The sequence below is a fragment of the Embiotoca jacksoni genome, unplaced genomic scaffold, assembly GCF_022577435.1.
Source record: "Embiotoca jacksoni isolate LCO1_2020_lvr unplaced genomic scaffold, fEmbJac1.0.p SCAF_32, whole genome shotgun sequence".
NCBI classification, from domain to species: Eukaryota; Metazoa; Chordata; class Actinopteri; family Embiotocidae; genus Embiotoca; species Embiotoca jacksoni.
In genome coordinates, this window is record NW_027185384.1 from 3,244,280 (window position 1) to 3,261,253 (window position 16,974).

Consider the following 16,974-nt stretch of genomic DNA (forward strand, 5'->3'; position numbering starts at 1 on the left):
AAAAACAACAAAAAAAACAACTGCTTGGAAACCAGTTTCTCTCTTTCATAATAAGCATCAATTCTGTCTTTTTGTGCTCTGTGTGTCTCAGTATCCACCACTGAGTCGGTAATTGTCATGGAAGCTTTGTAGGAACATTAATTTTTACAAAATTATGGAGATGTTGAACTAAATTAGCCTGAGAGTAGGTGCGTATTATGATATACAATCCCACTGTGCAGTGCTGGTACAAAACATTTATTCCCATCACAGCTTCCACTGCTTCTAATATTTGTCACTGCAGGCACAGCACGCCGCGCATCTGTTGGCCATTCATAGGTCTGTCAACGTTGCCGTGGTGAAACTGTGTCCCAAAGCTTTATTTTTGTTATCACGGTTAAGACAGATGGTAAGGCTCTCCACTGTGCGTGGGCCACGTTTGGATCCAGCACCATGTTTCGCACTGACAGCCTGCTGGCCAAACTGGACTGACACGAAAGCAAGCAGTTCAACATGTGAACGAAACTCGTTGAGGATATAAATGTTGTCGGGTTTTGTTGTGGCAGAGTGAGTCATGTCCTCTTGACCTGTTGTCCCATCCTTGATGCTTGCACGCACGTTGGTGCATGCTTCTGTTTTATAAACACTCATCCTGTGACGGCCCCTTTCATGTGCCCACATGGAAGACAGGAAATCTAATGAGAGGCCAACACGCATACAAACATGTAAACGTGTGGGAAACATCAGTAAACATATATCAGTAGGTAAACTACGATTTCCTGACTTTGCACTTAACAGAAGACAGGAAAAAGGATTTGAGGATGTGATGAGGGCTCGGAGACAGAAATAGTATGCATTGATATTCTTGCAAAGCATTCCCATCTCAGATGACTGGATGAGGAAGTAATGAGAGGAAGTGAAGGGGAAGTGAGGGGAGTGTGTCAGACACTTGGGCTTTTTGGCCGTGCTCACTGTTTCTCACAATGGTGTTTGGATACAATGCAAGCTGCTGCCACACTACCTGATCTTGTAAATTAATCCCAGGGTTCCTCCAACTTGATGAACAGAAGGGGAGATACATTGAATAGACTTGAAACGTCAACTAATAACATCCACATATACATTACTTCTCAGATAAAAGTGGACTCAAAGAATGCTCTTACTTATGAATGGGAAACATGGTCTTAGTCAACCAACCCAAAATAATCACAGGATACAATTTGGAAAGGAAGTGGCAGGCTTTATCAGACATAAACACAACATGGAAATGAGGAAAGGAGGGGGGCTACCTCAAGTGATTTTTTTTGGGGAAAAATGTCAGGAAGTGGTGGTTAATTGCTGTTTAAATGTCTCTGCTCTCATCCTAATGTTTTCCAACTGAGCATGGTCATTGTGTTTTAAAACACAAACTCGGACTTTTGGTGGGATGTGGGCAGACAGCCATTCGAGAGAAGGGTGCTCTGGCTGCCATCCTCAGTCCCTTCCAGTCACAAACTGACTTCACTGCTCTGCCAGATGCCAGGCGTGTGGAGAAAGAGGGAGTTTGGCTGGATGTTGCGTTGGGCACACACTGCTTACTTTAGATTAAAATCGCTGTTATCACCTCAGGTCTCTGCAGATTTATTGTCTGTGGACACACATGGACAAAAACTCTATTTTACACCCGTCAGAGATATGTCTATCTAGAAGCGTAAATAAATATGTCAAACAGTCTCCCTGTGAAGAACCACTTGATAACTGAACAGATAACTGCTGTTTTTTAATGTGAAACACAGTCATCACGTACTTCGGATAACAATTTATGTCCCTCTGATTCATATTTTCCATTAATCTATCCCATTCTCTCTGGGTGTTTTTCAGATCAATCTAAAACATATGCCAAGTCATTGAAAACAGGCAAAGAAAGAATGTTATGTGTGGTCTGTAGAAAAATACTTTCCCCAACTTTAATGTAATTTCAAAACAAATGTAATGCCGTTGTTTCTCCTCATACTATATTGTTAAAGCCCCAAATTTCAATGACATGGTTTGACAATTACCTAAATTTGATAGCCCATTTGAAGATTACAGGGTTGGATCCTGATTTTAAGTTCCTGAGCTTCAGCGTTGATATTAATACCACGAGTGGGCTATTTTTGTGAGGGCAGGGCCCAGGCCTGGTCTTTCCAGCTGTGATTATCTGCTTCCTGTGTGATGTTTATCTGCTGGGGTGACGAAACAGTGGTTCCGGAGTGAATAGCACGGGGGAAACAACCATGATTTGCTTTGTATGGCAAAAAGGGGTGAGGACGCCTCTTAATAACAGCATCAGTAGAAGTAGACTTTGTTGTTAAAGATTGTCCTCTTGGTCATTTTTGCCCCTTAAAACAGACAGAAACAGCTACCATGCTGTGAAAAAAAATTGCTTAGGTTTTTGTACAGATGGAACACTAAAAACAAAGATGCTTATTTAAAAACCTTTTGAGGGGCTGGTATGCAAATTTTATTATGTTTGGACACAGCCAGGTTGTTTCCAGTCATCTTGCTAAGCTAACTAGCTGCTAGTATTTATAACCCTAAGAAAGAATTTGGACACATGACAAGTCAAATATGCAAGAATTAGCTTTGTCCAAGTCAAACAAAATGAGAAAACTCATGAGCTTTTAATTATAAACTCTATAAATTATTGTCACTTCCTAAAACAGCAAAAACAAAATAGTAAATGAAGGAGAAAAATGCATTCATCAAATACGACAAATATTTAGACTTCTTTATGAAGTGGAGAGATAAAAAGGGGAAACACTGCACGCATGCTCCAACATTCTGCGCCATCAATCTAACTGAGCCCTCAATGACTCCTTAGACTTCTGTCTGTAACCCAAAACTTGTTTTTATTTGGGCCTGTTCCCTGTTGAAACCTAAAGAGCGAGCAATGTGTTCATTATGGGGCTCCGCAGCGAGGATGTAGCAGGTAATCAGTCAGAGGGAGTAAACACTTTTTTCCCTGTAATGTGTTTGTTTTGCCCCGGGCCTGTTTATATTCTCCACAGGAATATTTTTTTTCATGATTTTCCTCAGCTAATCCCTTAATCACTTGTGCAGGCTGCTGCCAGACAGAGCACCTCTCGTCCCCGCGGGGGCAGACTAAGGGCACAGTGTTCATCTACGTGTTTGTCACAACTCAAATAAACCCAACACACTTATCAGCAATGTCTGTGGACAATCGTCCTCAAATAACAAACCTTACAATAAAAAGGGATATATTTTGAGGTTGCCTTACAGATAAAAAAAAAGTGTCAACAGGAATGAGACTCTTCCAGCAATCCAAACAGTGACTCTCATTTGCTACCTCTCGGCACTGACAAATGCTGTAGAGGAGGAAGCACCTCAGCATCGCTCCCAGGTACAAAAACACAGCAGTTTGCCCTGCTGAGTAATCCAACAGATTCCACGAGGTCGAGGTCAAATCTTGTTCAGAATCAGGGTCACCGCTACAAATGACTCTCTTACCATGGCCCGTTCTGCTCCGTCACTCTCTCAGCCACTGTCAGCCAATGCCCCTATGCTCTATACATCTTTCTCTGACCATCTGTTTTTCTTTCTCCGCTGTTCTGCACTGGATTTATCCTCCTGGAGCCCCGACTGCGGGACAGGCGTCGGTCCAGCTGGTAGTCAGCAGGACCAGGCTGCATCTTTCCAAACTGATGCCCATATGCATGCTCGCCATAGGGTGAGGTACAGTAGTTCATCAATCACACCTACTCCCTCAGTTTAGCCTCTCCACAGAGACAGTTGGGGTGCTGGTGTGTAGCAAATAAATCAATATTTTTAATTTGGGGTTAGAATAAGATCATGTGATACCTTCAGGAGGATCTGCATCCCCATCTCAGCTGTTTTTAGTGGGGCTCCTCAGCATTAAATTTAAATTGATTATCAGGCAAAAAGAGCCGATGTCTTCCGCCAGTCGACAGTCATTTCCAAGGAAACGTATGGATTTATATGTAGCAGTATTAGAAACTCTTACATCATGGCCTGCTTTATACCTCAGTGGAAATAATGCTAAGAAACTATTGTTTGCTGTCTGATGTACCTCTTGCAGTACAAGGATGCTGTATAAATTTCACACAGAGAAGATGTGTATGGGGAAATCAGGGATGCTATTGTATAAAAGCAAATGATATTAAAACAATAAAATTAGAAAAAAAGCCTTATGGACTATAAGGAACAAACTATCTTACTTTGAATAGCAATAACTGTGACACCACATATGACGTGTAATATGTTTTGGCAGAATTGTGACCCATTCAAATCCTATTTCAAAAAATAAAATGTCTCTCAGTTTATGAAATCAATCGTTTCCAAACAATATGAATACAAATTGTGGCTCAGAGTTTTAGACAAATTCAGGTTAACTGTGACTGTGCCACACATCATAGAAGCTAATTGTCTACAATACAGGGGTCCTACCCCCATTGAACACATTCTGTTATTATTTATGCATATTCATGAACCAGCCCGGCTGTTACATGAAAATCAATTGTTGCCATGACAATAATCTTGGAATAATTTTATGCCTGACTTCCTGTTTATAATTGATTCTTATTCTAGACCACCAGTAATGGATAAAACCACAATTCCTAACTCCCAATACTCTCCACCTTTTTTCCTCCGGTGCCGACCCCAGTGCGCATGCTCAGCCTTCCTGAAAACCACATGCGTCTCTCCGCTCTGCTCTCTCCGGTGCCAAAGCAGAGAGATGCGCACACCGAGGACACCGCAGCACAGAAATGCGCACAGCTCCGAGCCCGACCCGGCGATAGCATCACCTCCCCGTCAGCCCTGACCCGTCTCTCAGCACAATGGGTTAGGGGGAATATGGCAAACTTTTACAAGCTTTGCATGACACGAGAAATGCCCTGCGTTGTCTGGAGAGCTGCGCTGCCGAGCGGCTGATCCGAGAGCACAATAACAGAGACTTGAGAGCAGAGGAGGGGACTTGATTCCAGTCATTTCAAACCTAGTTCCTCTCCCACTTTGGTTTTGAGAGATGATCACGGAGCTGGTGTGCACCGCCGTGGCTGTGGGTCTCTATCTGAACACGCTGGACGCAGATTTCTGCTACGATGACAGGTAGGTTTCGCCCACGGAGCGCAGCAGCGCTGCTGCCAACAACATCACCATCCGCTCCTCCACTTGTCATCTCCTCTTGTTACCACTGCACGGATGCGGGGGGGAGGGGGGGGGGGGGGACGGCTCGTTGCGCCTGCCGGCTTGCTCGCATGTGCTTTTGTCTGTGGCCGGTAATAAATCACGGCTTATTTGTCGGCTTTAGTCAACGACACAAAGACAGGGAGAGGTCAAGGGAGTGTACTCCAACCTGAACGCTAATATTGTAGTAATACACCCGCAGTGATGCATTCATGGAACTTGTGCTGCTCCTCAGTTCATATTGATTTATTGCTGTTAAATACATGGTCCTAATATTGTGCATAAAATAGGCTATTCCTTGAGGGACTTTCAAAAGTTAGAAATAAACTCTTATACTTTTAGAAATATGGTTTACATGATGGAAGTTCCACAGTTTGAAGCCAAACCGAAAACGAGGTGAAGTTCAACACGTTGTGAACTGAGAGCAGCCTCCATCCCATCGCCTGCTGCACACGAAGTGCCTCAGATGCTCTTTGTGTTGATGAAACGCTCATGTTTGCTCCAACAATGCCCTGATCTCTGGGGATTAGAGCTAATTTAAAGGTGGAGTAATTACGTAAACAGCTGAATAAACATGTCAACGTTTCAATGCTGTGGAGAGCCAATCAGAGAAAACCCAGAGGTGCCCTGATGGGACAGGGATGTATTGAGTTAAAGGTGGACAAAACAGGACTTAAGATACGATCATAAAGAAAAGACACTTTCAGCTGGCGAGAGACAGATTTTCTCAGTGAAAATATTACTATTTATGTCTGTAATATCTACTTTAGTGAAAATACATCAGAGATTTAGAGTCATCAATAATGTGCTCATTATTTCATCTATCAATTGATGAATTTTAGTCAATAGAATGTCTGAAACTGTGAAAAATAACCATCCCGATTTCTTCAAATGTCTTGTTCTGTCTGGTCAACAGTCCAAAGCATCAGTTCAAAGTCAGTTTAAATTATTATAAAACAGGAAACAGTAGAAAACTGTCCCTGGAAAAATGGCCATCTAAGAATATTTACTGTATCCTTGCTTTAAAAATTGCCTAAATTATTTGAATTACCACAAGTGTTAATGATCATTAAACATCCTTTATATGAAACAACCTGAGAAGGAAAAAAAGGTCAGTGAAATGCTCGTAACTCATCATACCTGCTGATGATCTCTCAAAAGGCTTCTTGGAGAGGAGCGGTTTGGAGCCGCTGATATGGACTGATCTATAAATTATGGCTACCGGTAATTGGAAAAATAAATTATGTTGGTAAATTTTTGGGGGGCTGAGAGTGCATGCCATATATCAGTGCTGGTGAGAATAACCTTCCGTCATGTAAAATGTTCAGAAAGTTTCACAGCTGGGTTCCTTTTAAAAAGAACATCTGGACAGGTAGTTTAGATACTCTATATGGGCATAAAAGGGCTTTGGCTCTGTCAAAGCTGATATTAATTTGTCTTCCATCATCAAGTCTTTAATCATAAGGTGAAAGTACTGATACGGAAGGTATGCGGTAGATTTCTCTGTTGATTAAAAGCATGAACAGTGAACAGGTTGCCTCCCTCATTCGTCCGCAGCTCCGTCAGAGGTTCCTGTCTGGTTAGCATCTCCAGACACCCCTTAAAGGTCAAAAGCCCCCCACCCCCCCATCCACTCCCCCCTCACCGCCCCCCCCCACACACACACCCACCCCCTCCCCAACACCACTTTACTTTTCAGCACCAGTGACCCCTCTGTGTGTTGTGTGCGAGTAAGACGGAGTGCGCGTGGAGGTGACGGAGGAGGAGACGCAGCATAGAAACATATAGCGGTGGTAGAAATGAGCTCTGTACGTCGTCTTCAGTTGCATCACACCTCGGTACATATCCCCATAAAACATCGAGCTGCGTCTGAGCGATCCTGCGAGGTTGTCAAAAAAAAAAAGTCAGTCGCTGACAGATTACCCCGAGGCGCTGCTCTGCCTGCCTCGGCCTACGCTCGCGCTCCATCCCCTCTGTGAGAGTTCAGTATCCACCAACGCGGCGTATCTATCAAAGTCACCATGGTAATTTACACTCTCGGGGACAGACACTGGTGTTTTGGTTCAGCGCTCTCAGATGGAGGAGGCTGAATACCAATCAGAGGCCTGACCTTCCCTGGTCGTTCATCAAAACGCCGCCCTCTCTTGGGGTCAAGAGTTGCAGGCTCCCGGTCTCTTCCCTCAGGGATTAGACAAGAGTTATGGGCAAAAGGTTAAGGTGAGAGACAGATTGAAGTGGAGGAGAGTTGAACCAATCATTCTGTCTGGAGTTGTCTACATGCTTGTAGACAAACTTGTTTTTCTGTTTGTCTGACTTTTCACCTTATAATCAAATTCTTGTTCCAAGTCACATGCGCGTCTTACCATCCTAGACGAGATGGCGAAGCAGATAAATCTTGTCCATCCAGGCAGTCGAAGTTTGTGGAGATTTTGTGGCTGGTCTCTGCTTTTTCAATCATATCCAAGTGTTTTCCTGGGCATTGCTCAGCGCCTGGTCAAGCGCTCTCTTGGCCAACGGTATTCCCAATGAAAAACCTCTGCGTGTGAAATGACTACGTTTTACGGGAGCTGGGAGAGGACTTGAGCCAGGCCATTTTTGATTTGGGGATAAAAATCAAGATGTGATCTGCTCGTTTACAGTCAGGGTTTTTTTGGGGGGGTTTTGGTTTTTTGGGTTAAGCCAAATGACAGACTTTTTATTATCATTATTATTCTGATTTAAACAAGATGCTAACGTTTTTGGTGTAAGATTGATTGCTTGAGAGTTGTGGTCATAGATCGGAAAATGCATTTACCGTAACCTTTGAACTCTGCTTTGACTACCCATCATCGAGGCTTTTGACAGGTTAACAAATGAGGCTCTGCATTATTCCGACATCTCAATGATATTGGTTTTTCAACAACACCTTTTGACAAATGGACCCGGTGGGTGAATAGATGTCCTTACTTGGAAGACTAAGAAATTATTCAATAGGCAGCAACATTGAAGCGAGGACCAGAGAGAAAAGGAGGCAATGCTGTGAAATGAAATGCATCCTAAGTGGCTTTCAGTATTCAGAGTCGTCTCTCCAGAAACATCTGTGACCCCAATAACATCACAGTCCCTCTGCTCAGCTCAGAAAGGCATTAGGGCCCCTCAGGGAATTGAAGTGAAAATGTCTTCGCTCTTTGTTTTGGACGAGCAAAACAATCTCATCTCTACGGTTCGGAGGAGCACGGTCAGGTTTGGTTTTCAGTGACTGGCGCATTATTCCCCTGAATAGGCGCTGTGAAATCTCCGTCTCAAATATTATCATTACGAACGAGGATTTCAACAATTACCCATGCCTCGCACATAGGTGACACAGCACAGTGGCGCGAGAGAAGCAGCACGATGAAAACAGAGGCTCACAGAGTCTGTTGGTTTGCAGCATCTGTTTCTTTTCCAGCTCGGTTTCTGAGGGAGACTGATAAATGCATCAATATGGGATCCTCTTTAAAAGCACCCTTTCATCATAGTTCAAACCATAGTGCTTCGAGTTCGAATGCTAATGGTTTGCCTTTATGTATGTTAATAGCGCACACATTGATCAATATCGATGTGGTGCTCCACCAAAGAAACAAACAGAACAGAACGAAATCCTGAAAAGCTTACATTTTTCTTGCTTCATTATTTTGTTCAATTATGCAGCCTTCAGTTGATCCACATATAAATCAGTATGTGGCAACTGTGTGGAAGTTTGCTCACTTTTAATAAGGGGCATTGTTTTGTCAGGAATAGCCATGTGCTTGTATCAACAGCCTCTGAGATAAGAAGGGCAATAAATTCAAGCAGTTTAAGGCGAGAGGCCTGTTTTCATGGCTGTTTCTTTGCTACTATTCTGTATTCATTTTTTAAAAAGTAATTGCATGACAAATAGCAGCGAGTGTTTATGTTACTCAGCCCATAAAGTTGTCTTTCAACAACTCCATAGCCACACATGTCACATGTTCTGCATTTAAAGCTGCCCTAGTCAATATTTTTAGACTCTGTTACATTTATCTTCCTTCAGTTCATTATTTGTTGGTCTAATGACCCCCAGCTGAACTATTTTGGTTCAGTCTCACCGCTCTTCTTGGCGTCATTAATAGCAGCAATAGGAAGTTCTTATGAGCTAGGTTAGGACCTGGCTTGGAGCAGTTAGCTCCTACAAAGAGACAGATAGGAGAGGAGAGTGAGTATTGGACTTATGCTGCCTTCAACTGGGGTCGTGTTTACCGTGATCATGAAGAACGGTCTATATGAATGCCGACCTCTTGTTGATATTCATGCCCTTGAACTTTTCTAAAATCTCCCAAGTTCACGGGTTGAGACGTGTTTGCTGACGTTTTCAGAAATCGCCGAGGCCATGGAACTTAAATTTTTTTATTGGGTGACAAGTTGATGTATTCCAATTTTAGCCGCACAGAGTTTTTCCGCACAAAGTAATAAAAGGGCGACATGTTGCGGTTCCCAAAGGCCTCATCGTTTCCCTCTGTAATAATGCCTTCGCATTTGCTACATTATGTTACCCGCCTGCTAGCTGGATATTTTGTTGGCCTCTCTGGCTTAAAGACGCCGTCCATGTTGCCGTTGCCAGGCAGCGGTTTTCCAACGACTGAACCACTTGAGCGCCAAGGATATCGTGTGGACAACCTCTCACGTCGTACCTACGAGAAGCCAGCATTTACACGTATCAGGTGGTGAGAAACACAACAACAACACGACACGTGAATTCTAATATTGTTAGAACACCAAGCTGATATCTCCTGGCCAGCGTTACTACCGAACTCACCGATGAAACGAGCCCCAATCCGACGCTGACACTGTTGGCATTTGTCCTGTCAGTGTATTGAGCTTTATAAAGATTAGCAATGCAATCACCGAAATACAAAATGTCATCTTTCCCACTCATTAGGGCAACATGTCATGAAGTAACGCGCTTCTGATCAACATCTGTGGCACATTGTAAATATGAAGAAACATTTTTTTTGTTCCTCAAAATCCATCATTACTGGACAGAATGTGTTATAATGGACAATAGTGTAGTTATGTTAGTACATTGCTGCATATATCTGATAGCATTCTACCAAAAGCCCCCATGTCATCCCTGAATCAAATCTGTTCTTGATAACAGCTCATAATCATTATCTCTTATGGGTCGACTCGCCCAAGGCGTTGGCGCACTGTGATCAGTCTCAGCCCACTGTGGTTATGCTGCCAGGAATCCCAGTGCCTCTAGTGGAATAATTATCTAAAACATGTGCCCTAGTTGTGTTGAGGCTGTTTAAGTTACTGTATATGCTTGGAGCAGATAAATATTGAGGGAAGAAGTAGGCTAACGACATGAATGAGCGAAATCCCTTTGACTGAAGTGCTATAGCTGAGGTGAGAAAGCATGTGTCTTGTCAGGAGGAGTTTTCACTATGAAAGCATTAAAAATGGCCTCAAGATAGAATTGAAGTGAACCGTGTGGTGAGGAAAACTGATTAAAAAAAGTGTTTATGAATTGTAATTTGAGGCAAGAGGCTTTTAACCGGATTTGCTTGCATAAAGGATTAAGTGTTTTCGAGGAGAAACGGGCAAACCTCATGAAAAGTGTGGTTTGGTGGTGAAAAAATATTTTCTGGTGATGTGTCACCATCATATGCACTTTCCTAATGTATTTAAGCACTAGCATATGTTTTTACTCCCTAGATTTAAAAAGTGTTGCCATTGATGTCTTCTTTTTGTCGTGTGTAGCCTCCTTCAATTTGGGGTGGAGGGCTTGAATTATCACAAAGAGTCTCATCCTGATTACTTGCAGATTTAGTCAACATAAGCATTTAGTGGTCAGCTCTGCAGATATTGTGGCTTTGAAACTGCTTTCAAGCCGCAAATGAAGGCTTAAGGAACTGAGCACGTTGAATGGGGCGGATTCGAATTTCTCTGCAGGGTCGTCCAGTTCGATGTTCAAGGGAAGGGAATGGCGGTAGCTTTGCTGAAGACAAAGGATGAAATGTAAAAGACTATCTTTTTGCACTGGGATGGCTTCCAGCTTTCACAGGCACAGGAAAAACCCACTGGCATGTATGGTTCTCTGTAGCAAGACATACACAAGACAATTTTTTTTTGGTTTTGTTTTTTTGAAATCATGTAGCCTCTGTAACATCACCCACAGCTTTACTGAAGACCGGTTTTGAAGCCCAGTTCTGTCTCTGGCCGTCACCATCTTGGCAGTGCCTGACTCAGCCTTACTCCTGGCTGGGTTGCTAAAACCTGCAGGCAGATATCCAGTTGCCACAGCACCACACTTGTCACTCAAAGCAGCCCCACCCTCAATTATGCATAACTTCAAGCCTCAATACAATTTAAATGGGGGAGTAAAACAAAATAAATCAGCCCTCATAGAGACAAGCAGAATATACGTACCAAAGATCAGGAAGGTTGGAATTTTTTTTTGAAAGGAAACAGCGAAGGTTTGTGTGGTTTGAAACGAGAAGCAACCAATTGTGACCTCACCCATTGGTTTGTGAACTGCCTTTCTGAAACCTTGAGTTTGGCATTTTGGCCGTTGCCATCTTGCTATTTGGGAGCCAAACGTGACCATATTTGGATTAGGTGGGCAGGAGCGAGCGGTGAACTTGGCTCGATCTGATGAGGAACCCGATGACACTATGCCCGTCCACCTTTAGCAGAAACCTGACTGCACCACAGGCCTGTCAATCAAACAGACATGCCCCCCAAAACACAGCTTTTTAAAGCCTAATATCAAATTAATGATAAAAGTATTTTTCTGATGGACTACCAGAAAACAAAATACGAAGGAGTGACTGTAGCGAATGATCAATTATGGCTTTTGAAAAAAATTGACTGACTTTGTAATTCATGAGAGATGTTGAATGGGAGTCTATGTGAACCAGAGCCTTTTTGGACCTAACTCAGCTCTCGGTGGTATTGTGGTTTCATGCACTTCTGCATTGGCCCCACTTTTCAGACCCGGAAGCTACATCCGCTTTTATGTACAGTCTATGGTTTGAAATAATATATTGATTGAGCATAAATGCCGTATACTCCATGGCTCATGTTTCTCAGCTGTCAAGATTTGATGCTTTTCTTTGTCTTATTTGATGAGAAACTAAATGTCTTTCGGTTTTGCAGTGTTGTTGGTCTTTAGGCCAAACCTCAAACCCCAAACCTCAGATTGAAACTTTCTAACATTGTACAGACCAAATGATCAATCAAATAATGGGGGAAATGATTGGAAGATTTGTCCATAATAAAAAAAAAATCATAGTTAATTGCAGCCATATTATGCTTTGGTAAATGTCTTAGTCCTCTATTAGTAGCCAGCACAGTCAACAACAAGCTTGATAAATGTGTGTGAGTCATGGGTCCAGAGGCAAGGGTGGCATGGGGTGTTACAGAGAGGAGACTTGTTTGTTTATTTTTAGGTTGTACCTCCTTGTGCCGTTGGATCCTTTCAACGCACGAGGCTGGTTGAGGCTGCTGCTCACCCTTGGCTGGCCCTTGGGCCCCGCAGGCCGCAGTCGCCCCACCCATCTGCCAAGACACGACCGCCAAACCTCAGTCCCACGACCCTCCTTCTATACACACACCATATGTGGATCACAAAATAGAAGTATCCAAGGACAACCAGTGCTCTGTAACATACCGACATCCATGCTGGATTTTGGAGGATGAAACCCTCAGAACCACAGATAAAGTGGTAAAAACGTAGTCCCACAAATGTCGAATCTGGCCGATCTCATGCATGTTCACCATGTTCTTCTCCAACTGACACGGTTCATAATTGTGTTCAGCAGCATGGGGTTGAATTTCTACCACAGTGCCCTAAATTCACTTTGTAAGCAAAGCCCTTTTTTGTAGCATTGGATTACACGTAGAAGCCGGCATCCACTTTCCCTCTTTAAACTACAAGGTTGACTTCTAAAACAATTTACAGCAGTCGGGGCGTAATACAAAACCAAAAGCCAAGCTGGGGATCACACGATCACCCTTTCTACCTTCTGTAATCAATAGCCATTTAGTATCATCTTTCAGTGACTGCAGATTTTTTTCTTCTCCGTAGTCCAGAACAGCTGTCGGAACAGAAAATCTAATGTGGTGTATTTTGTGCTTCACTTGACAAAGTCCTCATGTTTCACTACACAGCATCATTCAGACATGCATCAGCCAGTTGTTCAGAATCTGAAAGGGATCTGTGGGTGGATGAGGAAGTGTTTGTGTTTTTCATGTGCACTGACCACTGACAGCCTTTCCCTGGTGACAGTAAAGCTGTCAGTAGTTGATTGTGTAAATGATCAGGTTGATGGTTCAGGCTGGACTCTGATGCTTGTGGTTGGTATGATCTGTGAGCTGTGTGGTGTTTTTTTTATTTTTTTTTTCTTGTTTTTTTTATTTAAGGTTGTAGTAGCTGAGACGATGTTGGTGTGCTGCATACGGACCCGTCGTGTATTTCGGATTTTCAGACAGAGTAAGGCTAACCGTTTCTCCCTGCTTCCAGTGTTTATGCCAAGCTAAGATTATCGACACAGTTCTATTTTTGTAGTCCAGCTCATAACCCCACAAAAAAAAAAAAAAAAAAATGCAACACATTGATTTTTGTATGAACGAAACCAAACAAAACAAGATATAATGTGTAAAATTGGTAGCGTTAGAGATGTTGCCAGGCAGATGTGGATAGCTGTTTCTCCAGTTGCAGTCTTCCCATCTAACACTTGGTTAAAAAGGAAATAGACATACTTCCCAAAGTATCAAACAATCCCTAAAATGTAACTTTTTTCTTACAATTTTTTAAAATTTTGCAAATAAAGACCTACAACCTTTTGGATACTTTGTATCTTTGGGTATGCACATACAATTTTAGATGATCTTCTCTAACCTTTCAAACTACCTGCTATTATCATCACCCAAAGCAATACTCCCCCCCTCCCTCCTCAAGACTCATGCATTAAGCTGAGTTGTGAAAAACTGTTCTTGAAGACAGTGAGGAATATAAGTTTTTACTTTTCGAGACAATTTTTTCCACTTGCCAAATGCCTACAATGTGACGAGGTAAATATCACTATGCCATGCAAGCTGTGATGAAACTCCCATTCATCTCAGCATGGGCTACTGCGCCGTAATTATTATTAGAAGTGCCAAGCGCTTCACAAAACCAATACAGATTCATTAGCTCGGCAACCTTGGCACTGAACCCAAGCTTAGCACTGCGCACATCTCTTTCCATCTTCAGGCATGGCTACTCTAGCTAGCTCATGTACAATATACTAATATGCATTCAGCTTTCTGGGTCAGAAGAGGGCCAAGTGCAGAGTACCTGATGTGTGTGTGGTGGTGGTGGTGGTGGTGGATCGGTTTGTTATTCTCACCTCATAAAATCCTGAGAGAGGGAGACCAGGAGAGTTGGTGTGAGGACCAGAGGGATTTAATGTTCAGGAGGGATCACATGACAGCGCTGCTGCCTTTCCTCAAAGGTACACTTACAGTCTTTGGTCCTGAAATGTAGCAGGGGTGAAGTGATTGTGCTGGAAATATTGTCGCTCAAGTGTGCTCCAGTTGGTATTTGTTTGCCTTTTTCAAAGCAGAGCCTGTATCTTGAAAGGGTGGTTGGCTTTGTCATTTGTCTAAGTTCTCCTCACTTAATGGATATATAAATGTTTAGAAGGAGTGTATCGTGTTCATATTTCATTTCCATCCTCTGGATTTAGTCTGCAGAGGGAGATAGCCTTTCTCCTTTTTCCTGTTTCCTCCTGATAAGCACCTAAAAGGGGAGAACCACAGTCGATAATACAGATAAAGGAAGTGAGGAAGTCTCAGTACAGCTGTGTTGTTCTCTCACTGCGTTACAATGGAGGATTGAAGACACAAGTTGTATTAAGAAGGAAGAGGCTGTGATTATTGTTCGAAATACGCTGTCATTGTGCTTGAAAATGTTGCTTTATTCTAAAACAGAGACTCTGCATGGCTTGATGTTAAGCTGCACTGAGTTGAAAAGTAGATTGTAATTTCCTGTTTCACCGTATGGCCTCGGTTTTTGGTTTTGTGGTGCAGCAGTTTCTGCCCAACTGAAACACCAAGTCACTCAGGTTTGGATGGTTTGGAAAGTCATTATTCTGTGCTTAGAGCTTCAGAGCACACCATCCTTCAAAGTTAACTATCCTCTTTAATTATCCAGCCAGGGTCAGGAAACATTTAAGCCAATTTTCCCCCATTTTGAAGCGCTGCCCTTTCGAAGCACTGTTCAATAGTGTGCTCACCCGTCTCACAGAGGGGAACTGAGCTCCTTATTTTCTGATCACGATGGGAAGAGGGAAGGTGAGTCAGCGTTTGAGTTAACATGGCTCTTCTGACTGGGAGGAAACCACACAATCTGGATTCAATAACGGGTGTTTTTGAGACAAACCAAGCGCTGTATTTATCTTTTCTTCAGAAGGTAATTTTGATATTCATGGATCAGTGGTTTTAGGAAAGGCTGTGTAGTTATAGAGCTGCCATGATGAGCTGTGACAACACTGCAATTTATTTTTGATGCATTTTGGTCAGAATCTACCCCAGAATGCAGTTTTATCTCCTTCACAGTTTACCCTTTCAATTTATTATTTTCATTTTTTTTTTTTTAATCTGGTGGACTGTATTGAAGCTCACTGAATTATGCATGGCTTTTCTTTTGATAAGAACATGACCAGTTTGTTTGAGCTCCGCAGTGTGTATTTACTTTCCCTTTTGAAAAGAAACCCACTGCAGGGAGCTTGGTCTAGTCAATACTATGATTGGTTGCACCATGCCTTAAAAGAAACCCAATATCCGAGGCACTCAGTCATTCTTTTCCACGTGAATGTGGGCTGAGGAAAGGTGTCGTACTGTTGTAGATGTGTATGTCTGCTGTGCAGACTTGGCGAGAGCAGTCCGATTAGAGGTCACCACAGAGTGTGACGGTGCCAGCTCATCCACCACACTGGGTGTATTTCATCAAAAGATACACGCAGACCGTCTGTCGTCCCCCAAGGCCCGCTCATTACCGTGATACCACATCTAGTCAATCCATTACCGGGGTGGCTGACAACGCCAATTTAATCTACACTCTTCGGCCTCGCTAGTTTTTCCCGCTATGACCCGAAGCATTTACTCAAAGATAGCGGTTATCTCCAGAAGAGACGTACCATGTGACATCCCTGTTACACACAGGAAAGATGTTTGTCCGGCCAGTGAAATGAGCCATCCTGTTGAATATTTTTTTTCCTCCCTTTTACACACATGAGGATGCAATCTTTTGTTTTCTAATCAGATGGTTCCCTGGTTTGTTTTGCAGCTGTAGAGAAGTCAAAGGAAAAGGTTGACATTTTGGGAAATATACTTATTAGCTTTCTTGCCGAGAATTAATTGAGAGCATTGCCACTCTTGCATCAATACATATGAAGCTAAACCTGTAGCCAGCTAATTTAGTTTAGCACAAAGTCTGCTACCAGGGCGTAGCAGACAGCTTACTCAAAACCAAAGGAATCAAAAGTCTTTGCCGGTTTCTTGGGAACTGGTCCTGACCTTGAAATACCTTGGCATGTAACCTTGAATAAAACACCAAATGGACTTGTTTTACATTTTGTTGTTTAAACAGATTAAAACAATCAATACTTTGTGTTAATTTGTGAGCAGAATTCTTTCCCTTCACAGTGAGCCATGCCAGCAGCTTCTCCCTGTTTCTAGTGTTTATGCTAAGCTAAGCTAACTGGGTGTGGAACTTTTCCTCCAGCCTCATGTCAGTCCTTTTTTTATAGGTGGAAACAAGAGGGAAGTGTTGAGTTTCTTTCC

The 16,974-nt window shown here is 42.8% G+C and overlaps 1 protein-coding gene across 1 annotated transcript in view; it reads left to right on the top strand.

Annotated features, from left to right (window-relative positions):
- The first annotated feature begins 4,708 nt into the window (after window positions 1-4,708).
- tmtc2a (transmembrane O-mannosyltransferase targeting cadherins 2a) overlaps window positions 4,709-16,974 on the top strand; it is a 61,114-nt gene continuing 48,848 nt past the window's right edge. The window contains exon 1 of the mRNA XM_069164919.1: window positions 4,709-5,088. Coding sequence (XP_069021020.1) covers window positions 5,006-5,088 — 83 coding nt within the window. The 5' untranslated portion in view covers window positions 4,709-5,005. The remainder of the gene's footprint in view (window positions 5,089-16,974) is intronic.